Source organism: Astyanax mexicanus, chromosome 7 (assembly GCF_023375975.1).
Source record: "Astyanax mexicanus isolate ESR-SI-001 chromosome 7, AstMex3_surface, whole genome shotgun sequence".
NCBI classification, from domain to species: Eukaryota; Metazoa; Chordata; class Actinopteri; order Characiformes; family Acestrorhamphidae; genus Astyanax; species Astyanax mexicanus.
Window position 1 is genome coordinate 18762486 of NC_064414.1, and position 26411 is coordinate 18788896.

General features: G+C 37.4%; 2 protein-coding genes across 5 annotated transcripts; one reads left to right on the forward strand and one right to left on the reverse strand.

Annotated features, from left to right (window-relative positions):
• Positions 1-4316: 4316 nt before the first annotated feature.
• Positions 4317-13422, reverse strand: yipf3 (Yip1 domain family, member 3). Of its 2 annotated transcripts, XM_007247383.4 has the most exons (9): positions 13140-13421; positions 11621-11830; positions 10903-11009; positions 10707-10752; positions 10465-10557; positions 9582-9713; positions 8039-8152; positions 7404-7527; positions 4317-5516 (listed from the first exon to the last, which is right to left on the reverse strand). In XM_007247383.4, the coding sequence occupies exons 1-9, from the start codon at positions 13212-13214 to the stop codon at positions 5386-5388; spliced, it is 1032 nt and encodes a 343-aa protein (XP_007247445.2). In that variant the 5' UTR covers positions 13215-13421; the 3' UTR covers positions 4317-5385. The 2 variants fall into 2 exon arrangements, with proteins under 2 accessions (XP_007247445.2, XP_022540706.2); XM_022684985.2 differs by lacking the exons at positions 10707-10752; positions 10903-11009 and having other exon boundaries at positions 13140-13422.
• Positions 13423-14478: 1056 nt separating this feature from the next.
• ncoa4 (nuclear receptor coactivator 4) lies at positions 14479-25928 on the forward strand. Of its 3 annotated transcripts, none has more exons than XM_007247385.4 (10): positions 14479-14806; positions 19414-19540; positions 20457-20597; positions 20790-20878; positions 21132-21240; positions 22429-22527; positions 22642-22776; positions 22961-23998; positions 24416-24508; positions 24618-25928. In XM_007247385.4, exons 1-10 carry the CDS (start codon positions 14757-14759, stop codon positions 24621-24623), a joined length of 1887 nt encoding a protein of 628 aa, XP_007247447.3. In that variant the 5' UTR covers positions 14479-14756; the 3' UTR covers positions 24624-25928. The 3 variants fall into 3 exon arrangements, with proteins under 3 accessions (XP_007247447.3, XP_015460847.3, XP_007247448.3); XM_015605361.3 differs by having other exon boundaries at positions 22432-22527; XM_007247386.4 differs by lacking the exon at positions 14479-14806 and adding an exon at positions 16579-16771.
• Positions 25929-26411: the final 483 nt, after the last annotated feature.

The following is a 26411-nucleotide window of genomic DNA, read 5'->3' on the forward strand; positions in this document are numbered from 1 at the left end:
CTACTTCCACACTATCCGCATATCTACATCTGTGCATATCTGTTCTGTGCAATATTTGTCTATAGTGTAAGTTATCATGTTTATTGTAATTAAGTGTATTGTAAATAGTGTTTATACTGTAAGTTATCTGTATGTCCTATTTTTATATATTTTATATTATTTTATTACTCTCTTGTAAATATTATTCTTTGCGCATTGGTGGGAATCTGCACCCAAGTTTTTCACTCACATGTACACCTGTACTCTGTGACGTGACAATAAAAATCTTGAATCTTGAATCTTGAATCTTGAAATGATTCTACAAGATTTTAGGGTGTTTTCATACCTGTATTTCTGTTTCTCTGGTTTGAATCAGTTAACAGGTTTGTATACTTGGAGCAGTATTACTAAAGCAACATACAATGTAAGCATCCACTTATTGGTCAAAGCTGTCTGGGGCGGAGCTAGAAAGTAAATATAGGAAGGTCCTGTGTTAAGGACTAGCATGTATATTTGAGCAGTGTACAAATGCTTTACGATTAAATGCAGAAAATGTGCCACTGTACTCTTAAACACATTGTGATTTGTGGAGCTGATGTCTGCTCAGTTTCACAGACATGAGCAGCAAATTCTGCACGTACTGCGTTTAGTGTGAAAACTGTTTATCATTGAGCAGCAATAGTTGTTGTAATTGCCTAAGTAATAAATCAGATTAAACTATACCTGAAGAGACAATTAGCTCAACCATGAGGGCTAAATTTGATAAATTAGGGTTTTTTTGGACCAGACTGAGATCAGACCTGCCAAAATGAACAGCAGAGTCTGTTTTTTTAAATATATTTTTAAATAATATTAATTTCTAGTTTTCTCTTATTTTGCTCTCAATTTAGCTAGATCAACTGTCCCACCCATTCAGCTGCTACTCAGCTGTATATCCCCGATTACAAGTAATGCCACAACACAAGGAGGGTAAAGACTAGCACATACTTCCTCCAATACATGTGAAGTCAGCCACCTTCTCTTTTAGAACTGCTGCTGATGCAGCATTGCAGAGTAGCCAGCATGCTCAAAGGAAAGCACAGCGGCTCGGTTTCAATACATCAGCTTACAGATGCCTTGTGCTGAGCGACATCACCCTAGTAGTAAAAAGGGGAAGAGCGCCATCTACCCACCCAGAGACCACCCACACGCTCATCGACTGGCTCTGCCATTTCTTGCTAACCTGTCATTGGCCGCCACGTCTGTCACTCAGCAGTCAGTAAAAGCTTTAGCATCCATACTGCCACATGCAGATTTCTGCACAACACCATGTTTATTGGTCTGTGTTGTTCAAAGGCTGATGATAGCTTGCCTCAGCTTCCTGTAATTGGTCCCAAAGCCTAAACTATCTAGAAAAGGGTTTTTTTTTTACACTGCAGATAACCTGGACAATCCAGTTAAGCCATACACATACCAACTCTTTTGGGTGGACCAATGTTCGGTCTTTGGGTGGACCATGGTTCGTGACACCTTTCACACCTGCTATTTTGGTTTGGATTAAACTAACAAATCTGAAAGTCCAGACCAATCAAGGCAGATTTGAAAGCAACCATAGATCCCTTGTAGTGACATTTCAGATTTTTAGCAGTTTTAGGAATACTTAACCCAACTAAGGCTACTTTACATTAAAAGCCACATTTTTAAAATCCGATTTTTTGTTCAGTTTGGTTTTGGCTATCTTGACGGTTCACATTCACAAATGTAAACCTGTATCTGTGTTTAATGTGAACAAATCTGTCCCTGAAACGCCTCACATGCGCACACTGATATGTATATAAACGTTGCCTTCTTCACCAACAACCAAAAATGTCATACGTGAGAGACGACTTGTAGCTTTATAAAGGGAAATAGGTCTAAAGTACATGTTCAGCTCGAGATGGTGAAAAAAGGCCAGGCAGTTTGCTTTTGCTGTTTTTGCAGCTATAGCTGCACAGCTGCACCAAGAGATAATTGGGTATGAGAGAGAAGCACGTAGCGCATGCATAAAAGCAAAAAGACATATGAATTCCAATTGGCTGGTAACATTCATGACGCATGTCCATGGATCAAATACGTTTCCAATTTAAGACCACATATGGAAGTGACTCAAATCTGATTTGAAGAAAAAATAAATAAATTGGCACTTTCACACAGCCATGAAAAAATCAGATCTGAGCCACATTAAGCAAAAAAAAAAATCTGATTTGAGTCACATTAGCCTGGTAATGTGAACGTTTTTTTCATTCTGATGGTTGGTGTGAACATTACTGACCTGTCTGCAGGATTTAATTCCGGGCATTAGGTATACACCTGGGAGTTGTCTAAATGTAAGTTCACAAAAAAAGATCTGACCTTATTTTTTTTTTTTTTTAAACTAAGACTTGATCTGGTCAATGCTACAAATGTGATTATATCTGATTTAATTGTATCAGTTAATTAAAAAAATCAAAATAATATTCTGCAACTAATTGCATTTGGCCTTATTCTCAACATTTAAACATTTAATGATGAATATTTAAAAGTGTAAACAAAAGAATGAATACAAGACCAGCAAAACAGAATTATACTTACACCAGTGTCAATCAGTTAATAAATAATTGTATTAATTACAACAATATTCTGTGATTACACATGATCAAAAGTCATGATTAAATGCTGGTTCTTCTCTGTATTTTGCTAGGTAGACAATAATAGTGTAGTGTGGTGAGCCTGGCAGACAGATTAGAGCCTTTTTTACTTAGTTTTTATGCTTGGCAAATTTGAATGTTTTGTGTGTGTGTGAGATTGAGATAGAGAGAAGAAAAGAGAGATACAGTTAGTTATGAAATTGAATCCATATTTCATGAATCAAAAGTAATCTCTTATATAATCCTAGTACTAGAGACACTGTTTACATGGCAAAATAAAACCACTAGTATGTCGCCAGGATCTGTAAACTGGCTTGGCATAAAGCAGAAACTTGAATTCATTGTTCTCATTTCACTTTCTTTTAGTTTCTATAAAGTTTTCCTTTGCTTTTGAAGTTCAATAAGTATGAATTACTATCATTTCTATTACAACAAACACACATCATGACTTAATATAATAAATATACTATACGTATATATATATAAAATGGCGCGAAAAAGTATTTGGTCCCTATAGATTTCTTTTGTTTTTCATTTTTTTATCATACTGATATTTTTCTGATTATCAAACAAACTTTAATATCAGACAAAGTTAACCCAAATAAATATAAAAAGGAAATGTGAGATGGGGCGTTGTGTTCTTTTTGGTCAGCAGTGTTTTTTGGCTTGGAACTCTCCCAGTCTCTTTCATATTATTGAATCATTAACAATGACCTTAACCCCCTGGATGAGTTGTCCATGCCATTTTTTGAATAAATTTGGTCGGTCCGCTACGTATGGGAAGGTTCAGCAGTTTTCCATGTTTTTTTTTTCCCATTTGTGAATAATACTTCTCACTGTGGTTTGCTGGAGTCCGAAAGCTTTTGAAATGACTTTGCAACCTTTTCCGGACTATCAGATGTCAATTACTTAGGTTTTCTCATCTGTTTTTGACTTTCTTCAGATCGGGCATAAAGTGTTGTTTTTGACTTTCTTCAGATCGGGCATAATGTGTTTTTTTTTAGATGTTTTATCTTCTTAATGTTGTCAGACGGGTTCTATTTAAGTGATTTCTTGATTCTACAGGTGTGGCAGTAATCAGGCATGATTGCCGTTAGTGAAATTGAATTCAGATTTCTCAAAAGTGTGATGAACTACAATTAATTTATGTGGGGGCAAACACTTTCACAAGGGCTAGATAGTTTTTTTCCCTTAATAAATGAAATCATCATTTAAAAATGCTTTTTATATTTGTCTGATATTAAAGTTGTTTGATTATCTATTCATATATAAAGCTCTGGAAACCACTTCAGTTTCTGAATCAGTTTCACCAATTATACGTTTGAGTAAAATGAACATTGTTGTTTTATGATATAAACTACAGACATTTCTCCTAAATTCCAAATAAAATGGTCATTTAGAGCATTTATTTGCAGAAAATGAGAAATGGCATAAAGTTTTAAGAGTTCAGAAATCAATATTTGGTGGAATAACCCTGGTTTTTAATCACAGTTTTCATGCATCTTACACTCCTGGTGCAAACTTCAAGCAGTTCAGCTTGGTTTGATGGCTTGTGATCATCCATCTTGCTCTTGATTATATTCCAGAGGTTTTCTATTTAAAAAATAAAGAAACTCATAATTTTTAAGTGGTCTCTTATTTTTTTTTTCATTTGCCCTCTTATACATTTTTAATAATAATGGCCACATTAACTTGTATTTTCAGTACTTTATTCTTCATTTCTCTGTACAATAACCCTATAAATAGAAAGTCCACATGTAAAAGACAAAATAATGGGCAAGTACTGATAGAGTTCTAAGCAAAAAAAAATGGTTCCCAATAAAGTCCAGAGTGCAGCACATATTATGGCTGGTTAAAACAAAACTGATCTAAAAATAATAATAATAATAAATTCTCATGCACCATTGAGCAAAAAAGAAAATGCAATTAAATCACTGCGCATTGCGCATATTAATTAAGATAAGTAATCGTAGATAATAGACTTCAACTTTTTCCTCAACCCAAAAATTACATCTGATATCTCAGAGGTTAAATAAAGTCTCCAGAAAAAAAACCTTCAGCTGAAAAAGCATAAAAAAGGATGTAAAATGTAAGCAGGATCTTTGCATTATGTCTGAGATATTAATAAATTGTTTGTTAACATGAGGTGAGTGAGTCCATGCCATTTGTAATGATAATTGCTGTAGTTTCTGAAGCATATTCAAAATGTCCCAAGCTCTGGACTGTAACTGTAATTAAACACGGCGGGCACAAAAGGTAAGGTCCTACACCTTTTAAATCATGTACAAATAAGTGGTGAAACATTGTTTTACAATATGGCGAAAAGCTCAGGGGCACTTTACCTACATAACTGAGTGTTGCCATTTTATACATACAGTATAATATTTATGTCTGATGTGAGCAACACCAACACAGCCATTTTTGTCATCATATGGAAATTAAAACATTTCAACACGGGATGACCTGAAGGACCAAGAGCGGTTAAGACACAAGTGACATGGATGGGGATCGTTTTGTGAACATAGTTTGTGTTTTGTCTCTCAAAATGGCCGACTTGTAGATCCACTTTATTCAAACATTGCCCAAGATCTCACTGTGATGTACGTCCATCATCACTGCAGGCAAATGACGTTCAATTTACAGCCAGACTACTAGAAGTAATGCGAGGTGCAAACTTCCCGTCATTCCTGTTGGTCCAGTTCATACAAACCCAGACCAGCCTCCTTAAACAAAGTAGGAAGCGCTGGTGCTGATCACATGATCACTGCGAGTGGACTACTGCAGCCACGGATCTCACAGTGGCATTCACAACAGCAGATGCCACGTTAGGCAGATCTCTAGCCACTCTCTGGATAGGGGGGACATTGGGTCCTTCTAGGGTGTCCAAGATACCTTCACAACAACAAAAAAAAAAACAGGTTGTTTTAATACACTGATAAATGATACATTACAATAAAATACATTGAGGAGTCTGAAAAACAAATACATTTAGAGTGCTGTAAAAAATGATTTGCATCTATCAGTATGGAAAATGTTACAAAGTCATATCTAAGGCTTTAGGACTCCATTAGACCACAGGGAGAGCTATAATTCACATGGAAAAAATATGGAACACTAATGAACCTTCCCATGAGTGACCGGCCTCCAAAAATTACTCCATAAGGGCGAGGACAACTCATCCAGGAGGTCACAAATGAGCCCAGAACAACATTTAAAGAACTGCAGGTCTCACTTGCCTCAGTTAAGGTCTGTGTTAGTGATTCAATAATAAGACAGATACTGGGAAATTATTATATGGACTGAGGAGACAAATGTGGGACTTCTTTGGAGGGTATTACATCTGGTGTAAAACTAACACATAATTTCAGAAAAAGAACATCATACTGAAAGTCAAACGTGCTGGTGCTAGTGTGATGCTCTGGGGCTGCTTTGCTGTTTTTTTTTCTGATATCGACCAGAAAATCCGGCCATCAGTTTGTGACATTAAGCTCAACAACCAGCAAGCACTGTTTAATCTCTGAATGGCTCAAAAATAATGGTTTTGGAGTTGCCTAGTCAAAGTCTGATTTATCTTAAAGGGACTGATCATGCTTAAAAACCCTCCATTGTGGCTGCAATAAAACTATTGTGCAAAGAAGAGTGAGCCAAAATTCCTCCACAGAGATGTGAAAAACTCATTGCCAGTTATTGCTAATGCTTGATTGCCGTTGTTGCCGCCAAGGGTGTCACCACCAAGTTATTAGGTTTAGGGGATGCTTTGAATAGATTTTGTCCCTTAATAAATTAAATTACCATTTAAAAAGTGCTTTGTATATTCACCCAGGTTATATATTTGTCTGAAAATTAAAATGTATGATAAAATGTGAAAAACAAAAGAAATCTGTAGGGAGGCAAATACTTTTTCACAGCACTGTATATAAAAGAAAAAAGATGTTGTTTGAACAGCCAAAGAACTGCCCAAACCATTATCTTTATAATTTATTTATGATTTTTTCCAAATTTAAAAAGGCCAATTACCGCACCCGCTCATTAGGACTCCATTGGATGACCCCAACACTAAGAGCACATATGAAATATGTGCTTTACTAGTCGTGAGCCATGCAGGCCGAGATTATTACACATTCTTTATGTGCTCTGTTACACAACACAAACATGACTTTTCCTCTTTAACTGTTATGCAACAGTAGGATGGATGAATCGACTTGGCTAGATAGAGCAGTAAACTTAGCAACTGCATTTTACATTTGAAGAATTACAGATGAATAGGGAAATTAAATAAAGCAAGAAATTGTACAAGGCTAACAGCTGCAAGCTCTGGTTTTAGAAAGCTAAGAAAGGGACCTTGTTCCATTGAAAGGGGACCTTTTTCCTTGTTCCACCACCCAAATAGCGAAAAATACAGATCTTAGTAAACAGTCTGACAAAAAGTTCTCAAAGCTGACCCAGTTCAGATGAACTGCAAAAAAAATCACTTAGGTGCTTTGATCCTAAAAACTACATAATTGTTTCTAAAATTAGACTAAAGAACAGACTAAAGACAAGAACTCTATTATCACAGGTTCTAATAATGCCCAGATTTCCTCTAGAGACTCCACTTTCATTATTTGGTTGCTCATTGGGACCAAAGAGCACCTAACTTTTTTTTGTACAATATAACACAAGAGTTGGAAACCTTAAATTAACTCGCCTAAATAATGCTTTGCAACACAACTTGTTACTCACTGAAAGCACCCAGTGTGAGCAGTTACACACTGATCACATTCTAACCCTGTATCTTACCTTCAACAATCTTGTGGTAAGCAAAGTGCAGGTAGAGGAGAAAGAGCATGTGCAGAGCAGCCAAGGTGCCACACATGATGAGCCGAGGAGTCTGACCAACTGTACGAGAGATTAGCACAGCCACCTGGAAAAGAAGGAGAAGGTTGAACTACCTCTTAAATCATCTGTGTGTTTATAGAATGCACATATACATAGAATGTACATATATGTGTGTGTGAGTGCGACAGAGGGGGAAAAAAAAAAGAGAGAGTGAGAGTCTTCAGCACAGTGACACCGTTTTGACAGTTTGTAGGAAAACGAGTGGAGGCAAATGGCGTACAGCTCTATAGATAGCTTGGACATAAATATGCGCAACAGCCGAGTGCCTGCCAACACATACACACTTGAGGCGACATGAGAAAAATGCAAGATCAGTCGTTTTGCATCCTTTAGAACAAAAACGGTACAAGCATACTAGATTACAGAATCGATTCTGAATCAATTAGAACCGTCCATGTCCGATTCAAGATAAAGCTACGAATCAAAAATGTCCCTCTAATTATTTTTTTTAGCTTTTTTAAACAAGTGAGGCTGATGATTCACATTTCATTAAATTTGAATGGCTTTATTTAGACATCGCTTTACATTCTCCTTACCATGCGAAGTGTGGAAAGTCCTCCAATCACGAGCCACAGAATGTAGAAGAGCGAGTGGAAATGGACGTTGTAGGTAATGAACAGGACCACACAGTGGCCAAAGAGACCATATCCCTGGAAACATAGTGATAACAACTTTTCACTGCATTGTTTATTACTATGAGTGGTGATTTAAATCATTAAACTAATTAGAGGTCAGAAATAAAATATAAAACACAGTAGCGTTCAAATGTTTGGAATCACCAAAATATTATAAAAACATTTCTTTTTAATTAAATGGAGTATTTAACCCTCCTGTTATGTTATGGTTCAAATTGACCTGTCTTGAAGTTTGAAAAAAATAGTTAAAAGTATATATATTTTTTTTTAGTGTGAAACTTCTTCTGCTTGCCTTAATTAATGTAATCAACATATAATATGAAAATGGTTCATCTCAAATATTTGCAACCATCCCCTGCAAAAACTAACCTAAACCAAAATTGCAATGTTATGTTTCAATGTTATGTACTGTTTTATATGTTGGTCTTTCAAAAGTAATAACTTTTTTTTTTTTTTTTTTTTTTTAGGAAAAAGGAGTGCATTATCCTAATTGAACCATTACATGTTAGAGGTAAGGAACACTTTTTGCCACTGCAATCATTTTCCCCAGGAGAATACTTTTGCGCTGAGACAACCATTGCCTGTGGTGTAGCCTGTGAGAGAGTGCACTACGAAGTGGAACCTGTTTATACTTCTGCATGCATGCATACATTTCTGGAGAGGTGTGCATCGGGCTACTTCATAGGGTACAGATCTACATGCACAGTACACAAAGACTATGCTGTAGGTTCATTGCAAAGGTATAAACTGGCTTTAGCAATAGTTTGTTGTGTGTATGCTTACTGTGAAAACTCGTATCATGATAATGATACAAATATGATTAATTTTACATCTCTAGCATGTGACATCAAACATAATGGCACCTGTATAACAAATACCACTTAAGGTAACATGCTGATCTTTACATCTTCATGTTGTTTTATTAATTACTTTAAACCTGTTTGAATAAACTAACTAAATTTTACATTGCAGTATTTTAGTGTTATGAAATAACTACGTTTTGGGAGGAGGAACATGCCTGAAGCACCTCCTCCTTTCAATCCAACATCCAATGAATACCTTGCACTTTAAATGCGTTTCCTGAAGACTTCATGTCGCAACCCTTTACCTCCCATCTCCTCCCTTTAACTCTGTTATATTTCCTGCCTGACTCTAAACTGTACTTACAGGAGTGGGGGGCTTGCTTTCTATGATAAGCAGAAGCTGCCCAAACTCCAGCCCAAAGTTATCAGAGTTCTCTCCCATCTTGTCTTTCTTTACTCATTAGCCATAAGCTGATGGCATGTTTTGAACCAGCAAAGCAACCAAAATTGCAGAGCTTTTATAATATCACAAATGTTGATTTCAAGCTTTTGAACTTTACTTTCAAACTTCTGGCACACAGTGTATCGTGGACTATGCCAAAATGAAAATGACTGTTACCAGAGCAGAGCAGATTACTTACTAATAAAGACAACATCTGAAGCATGGTGATCTGAGCATTGCAAAGGTAGGCCAAGAAGTAGATGAAGGAGGAAGATCCCAGCCAGTAGCCAAAGCAGGTCCCAATAGCAGTGCCCATCAGTGTGCCCTCTCTCTGTTAAATAAATGAAATTACTAATTTCAATCTTACAGCATTTCTTACTAAAATTGTATTACTTCGGAAGAACACTTTGACAATAATATTGCTGTTATGAAAAAACCTTCACATTGACTTCTATTGTAGTTAAAACGTTTTTTTTTTTGCTTCTTAAGCCATATTCGGATGGTATTTTCGCTGAACTCCATGGTTCTACGGTAAAGTTAGTCCCATCCGGATCCACATATCGGAGTTTCGTCACCATGTGTTTTATAAAATAGATATTTGTCCACTGCCACACACTGTGAATACACTTTGGGCGTGCGTTTTCACAGAGATCCGTGCAAACACAGCGGCGGGTGGAAATGGAGGAGCTACTGAATGCCATATCATGTGAACGAGAAAGCCAAAAAAAACTCACTGGTCCTCCTGTTTTTTTAATTGAAAGAGTTTTATCACTGAGAAGTGTGAAATATTTTTCACAGACGTCCCCCTGAGAAACTAATCCTGCCTGGCTAAAGTTGCTCCTTCTGAGATTACGTTTTTGCCTGACAGTGATGATATGTTTTTTCTACATGTAAAGTATGTAACCGTAAAGTCAAGCAAAACCAGTGTATTTTTATTTTCCATCAAGAAGGAAACGACCAAAGTTGAACACAAGTAAAAGTGATTCCAATTACTTAAGTCTTCTATAAAATTAGTAATTCTGAGATAAAAGGTTTTGTTTAGAAAGCAAAAAAAAAAAAAAAAAAAAAAGAGTTTCTCTTACAATAACTGTCCCAGATGTCTTCATGCCATGCAGCAGGATGGCCACAAGGGTGAACACTAACATCATTGGTCCATACAGCTCCCCAGCAACTTTCTGTGGATTTATAAAACAGGACATGTGAACTTGGAACAGGACATGTGTTTGATTATTACACCATTACTTAATGACCCTTTATAAGATTTAATACTTAATATTTTCACAAAGACTTTACAAATCACAAAATCATAATGGAACATGCTTACCTGTGGAAAAGCAATCATTTTGAGTGGAATCATGGATTCAATTAATCTGTGGAAAACATACATTTAGTATTATTTGTTTGTGTAATATTACTGTATATTCAAATTGTAATTGTCAACTTAACAAAAAACATTTTAAAACATGGGTATTTAATCCTAGATTGTGGGAAACTTGTGTTCAGCAAACGATGGGTCTCACCTGTTTCTCACTTGAATTGGTTCAACATCAAAGTAAGGTCGGAGGATGTCGATATTAGCATAAAGGTTAAAGGCTTTTGAGGCCTGACGCTTTCCCGCTTGCCAGACCTGTATGAATTAGATTTGATTTTAGATCAGATTAGATTAGATTACACAATAACATCAATAACAATGATAAATTCAGCACAAACAAAACTAAATACTTTACTCATCAAGAAACAAAAGAAAACTGAAATAACTAAAAACACTGTTCATTGTTTTGCTATGCTTGTTTAATGAAATGTTTAACCTTTTCAGGTGTACACAAAAGGGTCCATAGCAATTCTTATGTGCCTTCTCTGAGCAGACATAGTGCACTGACTAACCAATTTATCACCGCACCTCAAAGGGTTAAAGGCCAACAGAACGGTTATAAACTCCCCTCTCCTGCTACAGGAATTTTCCAGTTTTTCTTTATATGATGTGATTTAATATGACTGCTGATCTTTAAGTAAAGTTCATCAGAGGTTTGTGCCAGATGTCTCTTTTCTAGAAGGAGTACAAACATGACTGCAACCTTTACCCAGCACTGCTGGGAAATCAGCAGTTGCCTTATGCTACATGTAGAATCTCTTTCTCTCTGAAGAGACACCTCAAACTAACAATTTAAAGAAAGCAGCAAAAGAAAAAGACTGCCAGTGAGAATTTAGTGAGACCATTTAAGCCACACCATATCTCACCTCATCAGCAACCTGTCTGCCCAGCTGTCCTTTCAGGCCCTTCATGCCAAGGAACTCTCCATCCTCTCCAGTTTCCTCCTCTGTAGCTGCTGCTTCCGCTGTCACCTCCTCCTCCTCTTTCATACGCTGATGCATCTCGCCCATGTCCTCGAAGCTGGAGCCAGAGGTGTCATCCATGTTCTCCATGTCTATTACTGCAGAGCCACTGCCCTGAGGAAGAATCAGATTAAGCATGTATGTATTTTGCAGTTTATATTTTGTTTTTATAATATTCTATTATTCATTTATACAAAATCTTGGCATGTTACTGTTTACAAAACAGACTTTTATATAGATATATTTTGTGTGTTATACTCGACACTTTATCCATTAATATAAAACAAAACTTTCATATTTATTTTGTTGCAGTGGTATATTCTTGTCATATTGCCAAGAATATTGTTATTGTAAACATACCCTAAAATATTGTAATATTATTTTAGGGCCAGATTACTATAAAACAATTACTAGGAAACCTTTCATAGGTAAAGTCTATAGATTAATGAGAGTATATCCCCAAAGAACCCATGGTGACATGTGTCACAGGCCCTTCAATAAGTTAATAATATTTAGATACAGAAATTGTGACATTTATTTTACATCATGATTTCAACTTAAAATATCATGTGCCCACGATAAAAAAAAACATGACAGAGCACAAATATTTATTTTGATGTAGTGGTATAATCATAAAATTAATTAAAAAAAAGTAATAATTGTGATATCACCAAAAATATCATTATTGCAAAAATGACAAAATACCCTGAAATAATGTGATATTATTTACGCGTATTACAGAACACACTGTTGCCTGGAATTAAAAAAAAAATTGTAGATACAAATTATAGCTGGAATTTGGACTTAAAATGATAATTATTTATAACTAAGTCGTTCAGGTAACATGACTGGTCAGAGTGAATTTATAGATCTGTAGTTATCTAACTTAGAGCTGATATTACTAGTAAACATTTAATAGTTGAGGTCTATAGATTAGTGAGAGTCTATACTAGTAAAACTTAAGAACAGAGATCTGTCACATTTTAAAATGTAGTTAGTAACAAGCTAAGATTTTACAGCTTGTGTCAATTTAGGAAAAAAAGTGTTTGCAACATTGACAATAGCTATAACAGCTAGTTGTAGCTAGGTTAACTAGTTAGTTAAGCTTAGCTACTTAAATAATTTGCTAGATAGTTAAATGGGAGAGAATAAAAAGTCAGAAGTCAAACAAACAAACAGACCCTGAGACCCAGCTAAGATAAGCTAACCTAGCTAATCACCTAGCTTAGCCTGCTCGCTAGCTTTCAGGCTAACGTTACGTCACAGTTTTCAGACGACATCGTTTCTGATTCATTCAGTACAGAAAGCTCACAGTGTTTATAACCAGAACAGTGTTTAATCCGGGGGGGTCTGACTGAGACCCGTGCAGTAAACCGGATTTTTAGATCACTGGGTTTCAAGTCTAGCAGCATATCGAGGCTACCTGGATGATAATGTTGTCATCAAATCCGCCCCATGATTCCGTGTTCGTGTTTTTGGTTCCTCCCGACGCCGACATTTTACCAGCCGATGGGACTCCGCGCCTCTAGAACTTCTCCCCCTGCTCTGAAACTTTAATAGAGACTATCCGACCACACCGTCACGCATTCCAGCTCCAGCCGCAGATACGAGAACCCAGGCGATCAGTCCTGCCGCCTGCAAGCTTCATGCCACATCAGAGGAGTGAAACCAGCAGTCCGAGCGACTCTGAGTCGGTTCAGCACTGATCCGAATCAAAAGATCCAAATGTCATGATCACGTGCTCATCCGTATAGTGACGTAAGAAAATCCTCCCTCAGTGCGCTTAAAAGTGTACATGAAATAGAATAAGAAAATTAATATAAATAAGAAGTGTAAACTATTTTATTAAAATAAGTGTGTCGCATACAGAGAATTTATTTTTGCAATGCATTAATCCAATATCATAACTTGAAAAACAAGCATGGCTTTACCGTATATTCTACATCCTATACCAGTCAATTTATTTTTTCCTATATTGTAAGTTAACACTAAAATTATTAAGTAACACATAATGAATCATGTAGTAACTTAAACGTGTTAAACAAACCAAAATACTCTGTGAAGCATTTAGATGCTCCTTGCTGGGCTGATCTTAACTTGTGGTTTCGGATACTGGTAACTCTGATGAACTTACCCTGTGCAACAGAGGTAATTCATGGTCTTCCTATTCTGGGGTGGTCCTGGTGAGAGCCAGTTTCATCATAAGGTTTTTGATGGTCTGACAGCTTAGAAAGATCTTGAAATTTTTGGATTGACGGACCTTCATTTCTTAAAGTACAAATATTAAAATAAGAACATTTTCAGACCTTTATACTGCACTGGAAACACAGTAGTACTTGAGCTATTGAGGCAAATAAGTATATAATTTTTTTACTGTTTATGAAATAAAAAGTCAATATGAAATATGAAATGTTACACAAAGGCTTCCAGTGCAATGAAACTAAAAAGAAAGTTTTAAATATTTTAGTTCAATGGATTTATTTGCTATATAAATTTTTATAGTAGAATATTAGAGTCTCCCTTTCTGTGCATTACAGACATAAAACAGCATTCTTACATCAGGTCTGAAAAGGTTAAATATATATATCCACACAAATCTAAACTGTATAGTTTGTGTATAAGGTGTATTTGATTTAGAATATTAATAGACGGGCTGAATGCTAATAAGGGCTCTCGTCCAGCAGATGTCGCAGTGAAACAGTGAAAGCCGCAGTGGAGCAGGAGCGCAGTGGAATGCCCGTGACGACAGCGCTGTGTAAACTGCACATTATGGACGCGCTCACACGATGTACAGGACATGCGGACATGCCGGTTCCGCGTGTGCTGGGTCTGAGCGGCTGTTTGAAATCGGCGGAAATGAGGCGCAGCAGAGCCCCAGCAGAGGGCGCACACAGCGCCACCTCTGCCGCTCTGCGATTCAGCACGTTTGACATTTCGGCAGTGCGTGTGAATCTGCCGGCCGCTGAAGGTTCTGTCCTTTGCTACATAGATTAGCATCGTTGTCATCCCGAATAACTGGTTTATTCAGCGAATTAGCTTTATGTCATCGATGTCATTCAATTTGAAGGTGCTACAGAAGAGGGGGTATGGGTAGGTAACCTTTACATATGGTCATCTTACAGCCGGATCACCTGGATAACTAAACTAGCGGTTAGCTAAAGTTAGCCAGCTAGCTAACCGAGCTATCGTTCGTTATTGTGCGCTGGGATGATGGCTGCCTGTCTCTCATTGTATTTGTTTTAAAATTACCTTTGTAACTTTACTGTATACATCGTTATTAGCAGGGCAGCTCGCTTACAGTCTTTTTATTCGGGTATAAAGGGCGTAGTTAGAGCTAATTTAGCTCAGATGCCCTTGTGTATTAGCAAGAATGTGCTTCTTCCTTCCTGTAGGGGATCTCGACAGCCGACAGAGAGAGGGCTTTGTAATTGACCCTGATTATCAGCGACTCCTTTTTTGCTGCTGTTGCATAATTAGTTCAGAAGTCTAATGTCAAGGGAAGCTGTTATCTGAATAACTCTCTCCTGTGTGTGTGTAATGCGCACATTGTTATCAGTAGATGGTCGTATATCTGTCAGTAATTAAAGTGTGCTGAGTTTAGGTAAGTGTAAAGCAGAGGTGGGCGATATGGCCCTAAAGTAATATCATGATAATTAAGTGTATTCTTGGAGATGTGACTAAATATAGTCTTTTTTCTCAACAATATATTACTGTAAATACTGTGCCAAATAAAATAAAAAAAAGTTTGTCATAAATGTTTTGTAAATGGTAACTTTCCAAGGCCCTGGTTTTCTGTAACATCACAATAGTGTAAAAATGCAAATGCAACAAAAATAACAATGTAGGTAAACAACAAACATAATCAACAACATATCTAGCAGTGTAGCATAATTTGTGCATGTGTATAAACTACAAACAAGCATTTAAACATAAATATTCTTGTTTTCAAGAATATAACTATCACAATAGGGAGCTTTTTTACCGTGTCGGATGTTTTTTGCTAGTGTTACAGCATACAATACGATATGACACACTCCTAGTGTTAGTTCAAATTTTATGACTGCTAAATTCTAAGGCTTAATTGGAAAATAAAAAAGTTGTGTTTAAAACCTTAGTTTTTCCCCCTTTAATATAGCAATCTTCCATCTTTGCATTTTATAACATAAATCTAATAATTTAATTGATTTAATCTCACTCACTTTTGCGACAAGAAAAAAATTGAAGAATTAGACGTTTGTTTTAACAATGTTTTTTGTTATTTTCTTGAAATTCAGATTGTTAGACAGAAAATTTAAATATTTTTCTTTACTTTATTAAATCCAAAAATTAAAAAAAAGGTTTTACACACTCCTTTCTATTGTAAAAGTTACCCTCATATGGTCAAAACGTTGAAATGATAAACTTTTTACTGACCCGTTTTGAACAAGTAACAGTAATGACACACTAACAAATGTAGCTTAACATGTTATTTTCAGAATAACATACATCTTTTTTTTTAGATCTTTATTATTTCTTAATAATAATAATGATGATGATAATAATACTAATACTACTACTACTACTACTACTACTACTAATAATAATAATAATAATAATAGCTAAATACATTTTACCCTATCAGGTTTTATTAATAACAGAATCACCAGATCAGGCCGTTGCCTCAGTGGCCACTGGTGTGTTAGTGGTTTATGATCGATCTTATCCTGAATTTATAGAGCAGTATCTGTGCTGCAGAGGAAAGTTAAACTGGTGTTGGCACCGGTTCTCTGTGTCAGCAGAGTCCCTGGCATGCTCCGTGTCTCTCTGCTTTGGCTGATAACCCCGTCAGCAGTCCCCCTGTCTGGGCCCCAGTCTGCCAGACTGTGTACGTGCAGATCCGAGTCTCGGCAGTGGTGGAGGGGTCGGAGGGACGGACGGACGGGGCAGTGGGCTGAGCCGCGCACATAAAATCATGAAAGTCTGCTATTAAGCCAGTGTCAGACTTTTATTGGACTCAACAAGACATTAACTGGGATCTATCTGAGAGTCAGGGTGTACTGAAATGGACCAGGAGAGGTATGGACCTTCTAATAGTGACTTATTTAGCTCCGGCGAGCTATTCCGGTGACTGCCCGTTTCACACGTTGGCTAGTTGGCACGTTTAGCTGTCAGCTAAAGATATCTAGATAACAGCCTAGTGTGGCAGAGGTGGCTTAATACTGCAACTTGAAAAATGTATTTGTTTTATATCGTCTTTTATACACGCTAATGTGTTTATGGCAGCAGGTGAGCCTTAAGAACTGTCGCTTTTGGTGTTTAAAGGTTCAGATATGCAGCTCTAGCTAGCCAGAGTTAGCTCTATAAGGCTAAATATGCTATTGTTGTGTTGTAGCTTTAAACCAGCAGGTTTCGTTCTCTGTTAACCACAGTTAAACTAGTTTACTACATGTGTAACTAACGTTAGCTAGGTTAGCTAATATATCTATGTGCAGCTCATTTCTGACTGTAGCATGTAACCTTTTATCAGTTAAACATTTTTTTACAACCGTTATGCTAGGTAAATTAATCAATAACTTTAGTTAAGATTACATACAGTGTTATATATTATAGTTACACTTTGTGCTTTAGGCTTAGACTATTCTCCTTGCCACGTTTTTGGGCAAGCTAGGTTAACTTTCACACACACTGACTGTTCCATAGAAAGATAAGAACGACCTGTCAGGAAAAGCTGGCAAGATGTCCACGTAAAGAAGGTGTAGGCTAAACTTATTCAGCTCATGCACACATCTGTATAACCTCTAACTGTTGCTTCTTTGTTAGCTACCATATATGTTTCATGTATGTGTTAATTTTTCACCCAACTTCATCCATCTCTCTCTTTCTCTGAGGTTTGTAATGCATAGCTAGTACTGTAACTTAGTTAGTTAACCTGGCTATGTGGAATTTTATTTTTTATTAGGGCTTTGTTTGAAGTAATGTTCAGTGTAAGACAGAGCCTAAAGTACAGCAAGGAAAGTGTTAGTCGGGGATTTTCTTTGCCTCAGTAAAGAACTTTCCATTCTGTTGGATTCCAGAGCTTAGTTTCATTTTCTCAAACCCAAACAGAACTGCAGATTTTTTTTTGTCAGGACTTGAGTGGCAAAGTGAGCTTGTTATCAGGCTTGAAGGAACTGGCATGCCAGTTCTCATGAAATGGAAAGTGAGCTTGAGGCTGAAGAAGCAGGTTCTTATCAAAGAAAGCAGAAGTCGACTTCTGCCAAGAGGACTATACCAGTGTTTCCTTGAAGGCTCTTAGTCAAATAAATTAGTGAAGGTAAACATTGAGAGAGAGACTACGCCTGTCAAGTAGTTAAGTATGGATACTTTGTTACCTTACTTATGTAAAAGTTTCATTATTACACTTTACTGGAGTAATTTTTTTTTTCAGGCAACTTTTTACTTCTACTCCTTACATTTTTACACAATTTATCTGAACTTTCTACTCCTTACATTTTTTATGTACAACACCAAGAGGGTAAAAACTAGCACATGCCTCCTCTGATGCATGTAAAGTCAGCCACTGTCTTTTTTCAAACTGCTGCTAAGGCAGCGTTGCCAAGTAGCATCACAGCACACTTCCGATACATCAGCTCACAGATGCCTTGTGCTAACTGACATCACCCTAGGAGTGATGAGGGGAAAGAGCGCCATCTACCCACCTAGATAGAGCAAGGCCAGTTGTGCTCTTTCAGGGCTCTGGCAGCTGATTGCATGCAACATGACTGGGTTTCCAACCAGCGATCCTCCTTCCATTTTAAAAATAGCCACGTTACTGCAAATTCATTTCAGCTTGTTTTTATTCTGGCTAGTCATTGTTCAAAAAGAACCCTATCCAAATAAACCTCTCCATCCGTATAGAGTGAATTTGATTGTGGTTGCATGAGGAGTATAAACATGTAACGTTTCCACACCTCATTGTTTTAGACATGATCTATCACAAGTATGTAGTCTAGTATTAAGATTATCTGTGGCAGAGACTCAAGAGAACTCGAGCCAAATGTTCCAACTAAGCTTTTTTAATATATTTGCATTGTAGTAAAATGCATTAGTTTTAATTTTTTATATGTACCAGAAACAATAAAAAAATAAATAAAATAAAATGAATCAGGTAGCCTAGTGCATTGCAAAAAATATCAACATTAACATTTTAATATAACATTATATTCATTATGGCATTTAGAAAAGAAATTTGGGGGGAGGTGGGGTAGTTCACTATAGGCCCCTGTGTCCTTCATTTTATCTATATATTACTTTTACAGTTATACTTTAAAGTAGTTTTGAAGTTTTGAAATCAGTACTTTTGCACTTTAGCTTAAGTAAAAAGCTTTAGTTGATACTTTAACTTCTACAGAAGTATTTTAAACCCTAATATTTATCATTCTACCTGAGTACTGAATGTCAATACTTTTCACATCTTTGGTCAATATCTGGTATAACTTAAAAGTGCCCCAAGGTGCAAAAAGCCATTCTATCTTATTTTAATCCTTTAGATATATATTCATCAGAAGTGTCTGAGGTCTATTCCATTAAGACATAGTAGTAATTATATTTCTGTGTATTTGAATCTGTAATATAGTATATTTGCTGAAAAACAATCACTAAACCACCATGCTTTTAATAATGTGCACTGTACATTGGAAAAACACCCAATTGGACTCTGTTTTTATTCTCTTTTACAGCATGTCACCAGTAGAAGAAAAAGAGATGACTGCCCTGAAGCAGTGTGTCCAGGCCCAGACCCAGCTGGAGCAGGCCATTGCTGGGGTGATGAAAGCTGAGGCACAGCTCAGGAGTAACTCAAGAGAGGTGAATATACTGCTGACCCTCTTTTAATTTAAGGGGCTTCCACTAAGCCACTACTATCTTGCGAAAGACTGTCAGTCTGGTCTTTTGTTCTTTTTGCTGTAAACCCTGTTGTTTTGGAGGTTCTCATGTGGGCTCTGCACTTAATCCTTTGTGGGATTGCAAGAAAAAGAGGGCATTTTTAGCACAAATGTGAGGTAAATACCCATGCACATGACGTGATAACCACTTGTTCACCTACGCCCCTGGGGGTGCTATTGTGATGTGGGTAAGGCATGTTAAGATGTGTCTGTTAGAATGGCATAACAATGCCTCTGTGGCCTTGGCTTGGTTAATATTTGCTACCTGACTGTAATACTTATAAGACAGGAAGGTTTATCTACAGGGGGTAGTCAGCTGACATCACAGTAAATGTGACAGCCAAGGAAAATCATTGACACCATCCATATAAATAGGATGGAGGTAAATATTTAGGCTCACAGTCTGCGTGTCTTTGGACCTGTGCATATCTCTTCCTGATTTAAGCTGGAGCTTCATGTCATTCTGGACTACTTGTGAGACTTCTGGTAGATTTCTTTACAACTACATCTCACCCATTACTAGGAGGAAAAATAGGTGTATCCATGTGTGCATTTTCTTTTTTTATTAGAAGAAGAGAGCAATATTTTAGAAACTTTAAAATTTTTGATACACAAATGTTAGTGTGAATAAAGGGATCATTAATTGCAAGAGATTAAAATCTACAAACAGAACTTTCAAGACTGATTTAAAGCTTATGGCAGCATTGCACATATGTTTAATGGTGGAACTTCTCTTTTAACCTATATTTATCCACTGTCTAGGTCAGTTTCTGTAATTTGACTCTAACTACTGTTTTCCCTTCCTTTAAACTTTTTGTACTGTTTTTTTTTTTCATCAGGTGAAGTCCCAGCTGCACAGCTGTATCAGTAGACATCTGGAAACCCTGCGCACACGTGAAGTCTGGCTGCTGGAGCAAATCGACTTGGTGGAGCAGCTTAAAGGAGAAGCTTTACAGCAACAGCTTCAGCAGCTCCATTGGGTTAGTCTGCCACAAATCTTAAATTATCACACAGTGTAGTTTTTTATGATGTCATTGGTTAATGTTAATCTGTCATTATGGTAAGTTTGTAACCTTGGGATGTTTTCTAGTTTGTTCTGTTCCAGCTTTGATAATGAATATTTATACAAGTTCATGATTTGATTTTTTTTTTTTTTTTTTGGGTCCTTTCAGCTCCAGGGCCAGTTTGACATTCTCATTCATCAGCTGGAGAATTCCAACAGCAACGACCTGGCCAACCAGCTCACTAGCTGTTTGGAAAAGTAAGTCCCACCTCAGGCTCCACTGTTTTGCTGGATTAAGCATTGCCAACATGTTTGCCTCAGCAGGCCAAATGACTATTTACAGCACCCTGTTCAAAAGAGACCCTGTAGTGGTTAATGCCAGTCTCTTTATCTGCCGTTTAAAGAGGCAAGGCGTGATAAATAGACAGACACACATTGTATTGGTCCTGAGGTGTGTGTACGTGTCTCAGCAATAAGGCTCTCAACAGCATTGTGTTTGGCTTCTGTGTAGGTTTTCTGGACTAAATCTGACTCCTGAAGAAACACCAGAGATGAGTTTTGAAGCTGATGCCCGTTCCTTGCGCCAGGCTATTACATCTTTTGGGACCATTTCCACACAGGTATGTGTGTTTTTGATTTACAGATATGCATTTTCAAAAAGAGACTTCTGGCATTCTTGCTTACATGTCAAATTGTATTTATTTTTCTATAAAGACGTAATGGTAAATGCTAAGTCTGAAATAATCATTAATGTGTCATGTGTGAATGTTCAAGACATCATTTTTTTTCTTAGCAAACTAGGTCTAAAGCAATGTTACCAGCTGAATCAAATTCTGAACTCTCAAACACTAAACAGCTGTCTAAAGTTCTCAAATGATAGTAATCAATGCCAACAAAGCAGACAAAGGCTGTATGAAGATTGCTAAGCATTTTCAGCTTGTAGTTTCTGCAGTTCTGACTGTAATTAGGAAATGTCCATACAGGGGAACGTGAAAGGTCAAGACTAAAAACATCCAGAGATAACTGCTTGCACAGGACTGCTAAAACCTACAGGAAGTCCTAGCTAAATGATTTACTAGGGTGCGGTGCACTCTTTGTGTGTTTGAATATGAGTGTTGCTTGCCAAACGCAATCTTCATAGAAGAATCCCTTAAACCTCATCTTAAAACCTCAGTGTATGAAGAACATCTGAAGATATCAGAGGAGTTTTTTTAAACACTAGAGCTTTAGGTTCTTTTTTTGCTTTAAATTTGCGTAAGCCACATTGGTCATTTAAATTAGTAAACGTGTAATTTTGGCAAGGGTGCTCATTTTCATAAGCTGCTATCTAAATTAATCAAGCAGTGTATTAAGCTCAAAGTACATATGCATTGTTGGTCTGTTGTTTGAGCTTTGTAAAGTATTTTGTCCTGTATGAAAAAAGTTTAGAACACCTCGCCCTATGCTTAAATTGGTCACACATTGGGTACAGGCTGTTTCTATTACTTCTCTCACTCTCTCAGCTAAACAAAAATATTTCATTGGAAGGATATTACTTAATTGGAAGTCACCTCATTAACCTCACAGTGGCTCTGCGATCTTATGCTTTTCCTTAATTTAGAGAAGGTTAGATTTCCTTTCTAAAACTCATATGATAAAAACACATGAGACCCTGTGATACTGTATTTCACAAACCGAAGTGTCTTCCTCTTATGTAACACTCCCTCCTGTTGGTTATACATGAAACACTGCTAAATACAGCACTAACCAGCGTCTTCCACAAATATTGTCTTTAAGATACTAAAACCAATTTACTGTCACTTCTTCAGCAGATAAAAAGTCCTGCTCTCAGCCTGACAACTCAAAGTTCAGTGTCCTCTGAGAGAAACTGGCTTTTGCAGAGCTGCCCCATCAGCACCAAGAGACAGGTTTGTCTTTGTTGTAACTGTGTGTGTCAGTTTTAGATAACTTTTTCTGTTATGTCTGAAATCTGCTGCTCTGCATTGCTAGAGTTTAAAAGCCTGGATGCTTTATGTTTGTAGAAGCTGGACTCAGAATGGGAAGTGCCTCTTGCACAGTGGCTTTTTGGCAGCCGTCCTGTAGCAAGTGCTCCAGTTGGATACCAGTCCAGTAAGAATCCACAGGATTGGCTGCTGGCCCCTAAAGAGAAACCTCAGGTGAGTGTGGATGTTATTTAGAGAGCTTTTAGATCATGTATGGTTTTTAAATGTAGTTAATAATCATTTTTAATGTCCTGCCTAATCAGTCAATCAATTAAGACGTTTTGGAGACATCTGTCAGTTTAAGAGAGATTATTGATTTTATAAATAATGTATTAATAATCATCATTTCTTTCCTCAGGTATACCGCCCACTTGTCCAGTTTGACTTCCAGAAAGCCTGGGGTCAACTTAAAGATCTAGAAGTGTGGCTCCTGAAGGAGAAGTCCCCTCTACGTGAGCGTGCCAATAGCAGTGCCAGCAGCAGCAGCAGCTCTGCCTTCTCAATTGAGAAGATCGATGAGAGTGACTTTCTGGACATGGAGGAAGAGGATGGAGTTCAGACTGAGAACAACGAGGAGATCGCTGACACAGAAGTGCTTAGTGACTGGCTCATCACCCCAAACACCAGCAACACCATGACCAACCCCCTGTCAGATGCAGACCGCTGGAAGCAGGTGTTTAAACCCTTCAACGAAAGCTTCTCCACCACTGAATGGCTCCCCAAGTCAGACTGCGGGTCTTGTTGCGGCTCCCGCACCAAATCTGTGGAGATTGAGAACCTAGGAAAGCTCAAATGCTTGAAGACTCCCCCAGCTTCAGCTGCCAGCACTCCCGCTCCCTCTCCTGCTACCCCCGCCCCTATCGAAATGTGGCTCCAGCAGACCATTCCTTTGGAATCCACATGCAAAGCCAACGAAACCTGTACCAGTTTTTCTCAGTGCGTTTGTGACAACAACTGTGGGAAAGAAGCCTTAAGTGCCTGGCTCCTCAAGAAAGAAGGCAGAGATAAGAACGGCATGCCAGTGGACAAGAACGTCGCCAGCAAATCGGCCATCTTTCAGCAGCAGGAGCAGCAACAGAAGGTGCAGGCCATCCTGGAAGCCTGGCTTCATCCCAGCAAAATCGCTGCCGCCACTCCAGCCTTATCCTCACTCTCTGCTTGGGTTTCCCCGTGTGCTCAAGGGGGCGAGAAAGCCAGTTGTGAGGAGAAGAGCTCCAGTTGTGACCTCAAATCCGCAGCCAAAGAGTCCGACAGCCCCTTTCACAAACCTCTTCAGGCTGAGAGCTGGGTCGTACCAGAGAAAACAAAGACGCACAGCAAACCGGACACGCCAGAGCCAGCCAGCACAGAGTCCGAGGAGGACAAGTGGCTTCTACGCAAGAAAGCCAATGCACAGGTAAGGGCTGTCGATGTTTATGATATTAATTGTGGAGAGTGCAATGTAGTTGTAGTAGAATTACATAAATTAAATAGCTTTAATGTTTTGTGTCTTGCTTTTCAAAGGAAGTTGAACTAAATGCAATTTTTTCAATATTTATTGAGCACTGAATATTTTTAACTTGAACAAATCACAGTATGACGAACATAAAATGTAATTTATTGGGAAATACTATTCATTCTTTTTACTTACTTGGCTGAACACTGAAAGTTCTCTTTCTTTTTTTGGGACATTTTCAGACAAATAATTATGGTTGCTTAATATTTGTTGCATCTCTAATACTGTAGTAGTACTGTAGATGTTATGTAAAGCACCTGCAACTTGTGGCGTAATTTAAAAGCAGAAAGTAAAGCTGAATTTCCCTTTGTGTTACAGGAGAGACTCGTTCTTCCCACAGTATGTGATTTATTTTCCTGTCTGAAACTTGACGGGGATAAGGAAAAGTGGCTACACAGAGCACCTATACAGGTACATTTTACTGTTCCTTGTTTAATAAAGGAGATTATGTATATTTTTTAAAAATGTTTATAAGTTAAAATGTAGAGAAGGTAAAAACATTATTCTTTAACTTTTTCAGATGTGAAAACTGCATCAGTTTCACTAGGCCTTTGGTGGACCCACTGAATTGCTGATCATCGCACACAATTTCTTCAACTGCCTTACTTATCACATTCTGTAGGGTTGTCTGTAGGGAGTTCTCTCTCTCTACTCTAATGTTTCACTGCTTAGCTAGATAGTAAACAGGTATTTGCTTAAAATTGTGTTCTCTGAGAATAGGTTTTCGGGGCACTTCACACTTTACTAATTTGTGGTGAATTTAGTGGGGAAATTTCAAGGATACTCCTATGCATTGAAATTTCTAAATGCAGTGCCAACTACCTGCAACAGATTTGAATGGACCAGATTGGTGCACAAAAAAGAATAACTTTTTTTTGCTCTGGTAGGATAAAAAGGATGAATGTTTATTTTAATAATGTAAGTGTTTTAGGATGCTTGTTTTTCTGAATGAGTTGATCCTGTACACATAGAAGAGGACAGACCCTTAAGCAGAGAGTTCATTCCATTGACCCAAAACCCAGTTATACCTTTTGTCTATTAGCTTAAAAGCTAGTTTTGTTTTTATTTAAATTTTTGCAGTGGGATATGATGCCAAATAGTTGAATAAGCATATATTGCCCAATGTGCAGTTGCCATCTAGAACTAGTCAGGGTATTCGGCATATTTCTTCTATGGTGCGTGGAATACGTAAACAAATTCCACAATATTTTGCACACATGATCATTCTGAGCATTTTAACAGCTGTAAAACTCTGTGCTTGAAGTTTGCCACAGTGTATTAGGTGAATCTGAATATGTGCTTGTTCTGGGAACACATGGTGAATAGACTGTTCTTGCTTGTCCCGAAGGCCTAAAATACAATGTGGCAAACGTTCATCACAAAATCATTATAAAATGTATTTATCAAAAATAACCACTTTTTTCTTCTGCTGCTCTGCCACTGATCTCAAAGCTTGTGCTGGACTGGAAAGCATGGGCTTGAGTGGGCGATACAATAGTTCTTTTCTGTAGTCACTTTTAAGGCTTTAAACATTTTATTTTGCAGTTAATGATCCAAGAAATGTTTGGGTCTGTATTATGCCCCCCACCACTAAAGGACCAAGGGTCTTGTCTTCAAATCACTTCACTTAAATGTGAAGAGTTTTTAGGATTCCTTTCTTAAGCCCATGCTTTCTTTTTAAAGTGCAGCACTATAGAGTATACTCAACTTTTAACTAACCCATAGGCTTAAGCTATTTGGAATAATACTGCTTTCCTGCTTTCTGTCCTCTGTTGTGATCCCTGTACTATATTTATCTATTGACTATTGATTAAATAAAACAGTAAAAGTACCGTGAAGTTTGTTTTCTTCTTCTGGAGGGGGATTTTCCTGTTGCCTGATTGAGTGATGACATGAGGAAGTGTGTGGTTTCGTTTAAGTTTAAGCTAAAAGTAGTTGCAAACTAATTCTTGTTGTGATGAGGCAGCTGACAACCAATGTTGTGTAATAAAGTTTGGGACTGTTTTTGCAGCTGAAAATCTTTTGAATTCTCAACATGTCATTCTTACTTCCAATATACTTGCTTGTATTTAACTTATTTCTTAATGTAGTCAACTTATCGTCTGCCCCTACCTCCCCTTTACTTTTGCTTACTGGTCACTTTGAGATCCACTTGCCATACAAGTCCATAATACACTGATTATACAATGATAGAAGTGATGGGATAGCAATGTAGCAGTACGTGTGTTACCTCAGAGGACAGTTTCAGTGTTGGTTTTTACACTCACAGTAATAAAAGTGCTGAAAATGGTTCTTTGATCCATGACAAAGAATA

Bases quoted from the DNA above. Each gene is read 5' to 3' on its own strand.
- ncoa4 (XM_007247385.4), top strand. From the start codon at position 14,757: ATGTCATCGATGTCATTCAATTTGAAGGTGCTACAGAAGAGGGGGTAT. The intron at 21,241-22,428 runs GTATGTGTGTTT...TCACTTCTTCAG, and splicing joins TTGGGACCATTTCCACACAG to CAGATAAAAAGTCCTGCTCT. The intron at 22,528-22,641 runs GTTTGTCTTTGT...TTATGTTTGTAG, and splicing joins CCATCAGCACCAAGAGACAG to AAGCTGGACTCAGAATGGGA.
- yipf3 (XM_007247383.4), bottom strand. From the start codon at position 13,214: ATGTCGGCGTCGGGAGGAACCAAAAACACGAACACGGAATCATGGGGC. The intron at 11,831-13,139 runs GTAGCCTCGATA...ATTCTTCCTCAG, and splicing joins ATGACAACATTATCATCCAG to GGCAGTGGCTCTGCAGTAAT. The intron at 11,010-11,620 runs GTGAGATATGGT...TAATTCATACAG, and splicing joins GCAGACAGGTTGCTGATGAG to GTCTGGCAAGCGGGAAAGCG.